Raw genomic sequence first — 3,100 nt, forward strand, 5'->3', positions numbered from 1 at the left:
GCAAGCGGGACTGGCCTAGGGGATTTTATAGGGGTTTTAATTACTTTTAAATTTGACATTCTCAAATATTTCATTTTAATTAAATTTTAACTAGGTGTAATATGTTAGCTTTTTATCATTTGTCAGCCGCCCTGAGTCCGAAAGGAGAAGGGCGGGATATAAATACAATTAATAAATAAAAATAAATAAATAAATAAATTGAATTTCTCTCTCCAGGTCCTTTTAGTATCCAGGCAATGAGCTAGTACCTAAATAGCATAATTTGTCCAACATGGGTAGAGACGTATAATGGGATATGTATAATGGGATACCGATGATGATGAACTCTTCCAGAGACTTCATATAGATGTTAAAGAGGAGGAGAGAGAGACCTGAGCTCTGAGTAACTCCACATAACAGGGCCTAGGGCTGGACTTCTCTTCCACCATAACTGACTGGTATCAGCCACAGGGGGGAAAAAAGGAAAACTATTGCAAAATAGCACCTCCCACTCTCAATACCTGGACCTGGTCCAGTAAGATACCAAACAATGGTATCAAAAGCCATCAAGAGATCTAGGAGAGCCAGACAGACTGGCCACTTTCATCGTGTGCCCTCCAAAGTTCAATGACCAGCATGACCAATGTTGTCTCAGTATTATGTAGCCTGGCCTGACTGAAGAGGGTCTAGATGTCAAACTCACGCATTATGTGACATTGTGACATATCACAACTTTTTTCGCATTGCCGGAGCTGGGGTGGGCATGGCCTCCGCATGATGAAACCAGCCCACGGGCTGGCAGTTAGACACCCATAGTCTAGATCAGAGGCCAGGGACCGATTCTGTAGACCAGAGAAGGCATGGTTTTGTGTGCTGCCTGCATCCAGCAGATGGGGCTTCATTTCATTATCCTTCAAAGTAAGTATTCCACTGGATGAAAATTAAACAATTAACAATGGAAGCATGAGTAATTTTATCATAACACCTTGCAAATTTTAACATAGCAGAATTCTGAGTTATACAATAACATTTCTCAGAACTGATGTCAGAAAGCTCTATTTGTGATGTAACAGAAGAAGCAAAGTGAGGCTTTGTCACCCCAGTTGTCAGACCAAGCCCAGAGACAACACTGCAAGATCCAATCAAGTCCAATCTTTTATTTTACCTGACATTCAAACCTGCATCCCGAAGAACTTTTGCTGTTCCTCCTGAGGCAACCAAAGTCAAACCCAAGGAAGTCAGACATTTTGCAAATTCCACCAGGCCGGTTTTATCTGAGACACTAAATAAAGCTGAAACAAAAGAAATTCTTGAATGAGAATATTGATATACAGGAAAACCCCACATTCAAACAGGACCAGTTATATAGCTAAACTCACTATAGTTCTATTATAAGAACTGGTAATCACCAATGAAAAAAGATTGTTTTTAAAAACTGATGTACCAAGTAGGTTGCAGTCACACATTGCCTTTCCTGCTACCACTAAATGGAAATATTGCCACTTCTCAGCATAACTCAACAACAATCTTCTATAATTCAGCATTTCCAATAGGTGTTGAATTACAGCGTCAATTACTTTCAGTGTTGCTGGTGTTGTAATTCACATGAGGAAGGCATCACTGGTGGAGGGAGCTAGCCCAGAATAAATTTTGTTTATTATCAGAATAAAGAGGGCTTGTATAAATAATCTTGGAGCTTTTACAAAATGTATTTTACAAAACATTTTCAATTTTCCTTCTGCCTCCCAACTGATGTAATGATTGAGATAACAGAATAATGGGGCAGCTGCTCTAGCTCTTCCTTTTGTTAATTTATTCCTACCCAAATTTTTTCATATACATTTCCCAGGAATAACACAAGAGAAAATGTATTGGCCATAAATAAGAGGGCAAAGTGCACTGTGAATGTGAGGTAACATGTTGGTTTTGTACTCTGTTCTTCAATAGGATTCGAAGGATTCTATTTAATTCGAAGTTTGCGAATCTCCAACGCAGTTATAAGAATCAAATGGCGAAGATCGCGTTGCACTTTATGTTTTAGACTGCAAATTGTCCCTGCGTATTTGCAAGCTCCTCTTGAAAAAATATGCAAAAAAGAAACCACCAAACCAGGGAGAAAAATTGCGGATTACGTTCGTCGGGAGCCAAAGAAGGTGCATGGAAAAAGGCAACCTTCCAACAATAGTTGAAAGGGATTCAATCCAAGAACGAAACTCCACTCGCTTCTGATCTTCGTGGGCCTTAACTTGCAATTTGGACGGGTCGGGGTTAAAACTTTTAACCTATCAGGGCACTGATTAACTATGCACATTGATTTTTAACACCTAGTAGTACATGCTTTCTAGCCTTTTGTAACTTTTGTGCAACAGTTTCCCTTCAATTTAAGTCATATGGGGAAAAGCGCCAATGCAGGCCACGAGGCTTGCTTCTGAATAACACTGGACAGATCAGATAGAACTTCAGCACACAGAGTACACCAGGCCGAAGAGGAGCCCTCCCGTAAGCCAATCACCAAACCAGGCAGAGCCCTCCAACGGGCGGTGCTCCCTTCTCCTTTCAGAGTGGGGCGTTTTCTGCTGCTGAGAAAATAAACGAGCAAAATTTTTGCAGTGCAGCAAACCCGCAGCGTCGAGACGCCACACATGGCAACTGAAACTCACCCAGCTGTTGCCTCAAAGCCATGTTTGTAGAGACCCTCTGCAAGAAAACAGTCCCGGAGAAGAACAAGCGATGAGAAAGAAAGCCTGCCCCTCGCGGGGGAAATAAATGAGGTGGTAGTTGAAGGAAGGGGGTGGAGTTAGGATTGAATGCTGGGAAGGCGGGGAGAGAACTGAATCACTGAGGCTTTGAGTCAGAAGTGGAAAGAAGCACAGAGAGCTTGGGTGCTGAAAGAAAAGGGGAGTGATCCCTGAATTAGACTTTTTCTAGCCAAGGGACAAGTGTAAAAGCTGAAACCACATTCAATGGTCACCTGGACTAAATGGCTTTGGTGCTGTAACAGTATCTTCTACCTCGTTTGTACCATGTAAAACTCTGTAGTTCCACCATTGAGATGCAATCTTGGTATATGATTGTTCCCAGCATTAAGGTTTTATCTATAAAAAGTTAGTCACGTAGCTAG

At 41.5% G+C, this 3,100-nt stretch overlaps 1 protein-coding gene across 1 annotated transcript in view; it reads right to left on the bottom strand.

Moving 5' to 3' along the window:
• Positions 1-2,726, bottom strand: part of ATIC (5-aminoimidazole-4-carboxamide ribonucleotide formyltransferase/IMP cyclohydrolase) — a 67,198-nt gene extending 64,472 nt beyond the window's left edge. Inside the window, exons 1-2 of the mRNA XM_015821654.1 lie at positions 2,640-2,726; positions 1,145-1,271 (exon numbers count right to left, since the gene is read on the bottom strand). Of these exons, the coding sequence (XP_015677140.1) occupies positions 1,145-1,271; positions 2,640-2,661 (149 nt within the window). The 5' untranslated portion in view covers positions 2,662-2,726. The remainder of the gene's footprint in view (positions 1-1,144; positions 1,272-2,639) is intronic.
• Between the last annotated feature and the right edge of the window lie 374 nt (positions 2,727-3,100).

This window comes from Protobothrops mucrosquamatus, unplaced genomic scaffold (assembly GCF_001527695.2).
Source record: "Protobothrops mucrosquamatus isolate PMUCROS unplaced genomic scaffold, P.Mucros_1.0 scaffold1377, whole genome shotgun sequence".
Classification (NCBI taxonomy): domain Eukaryota; kingdom Metazoa; phylum Chordata; class Lepidosauria; order Squamata; family Viperidae; genus Protobothrops; species Protobothrops mucrosquamatus.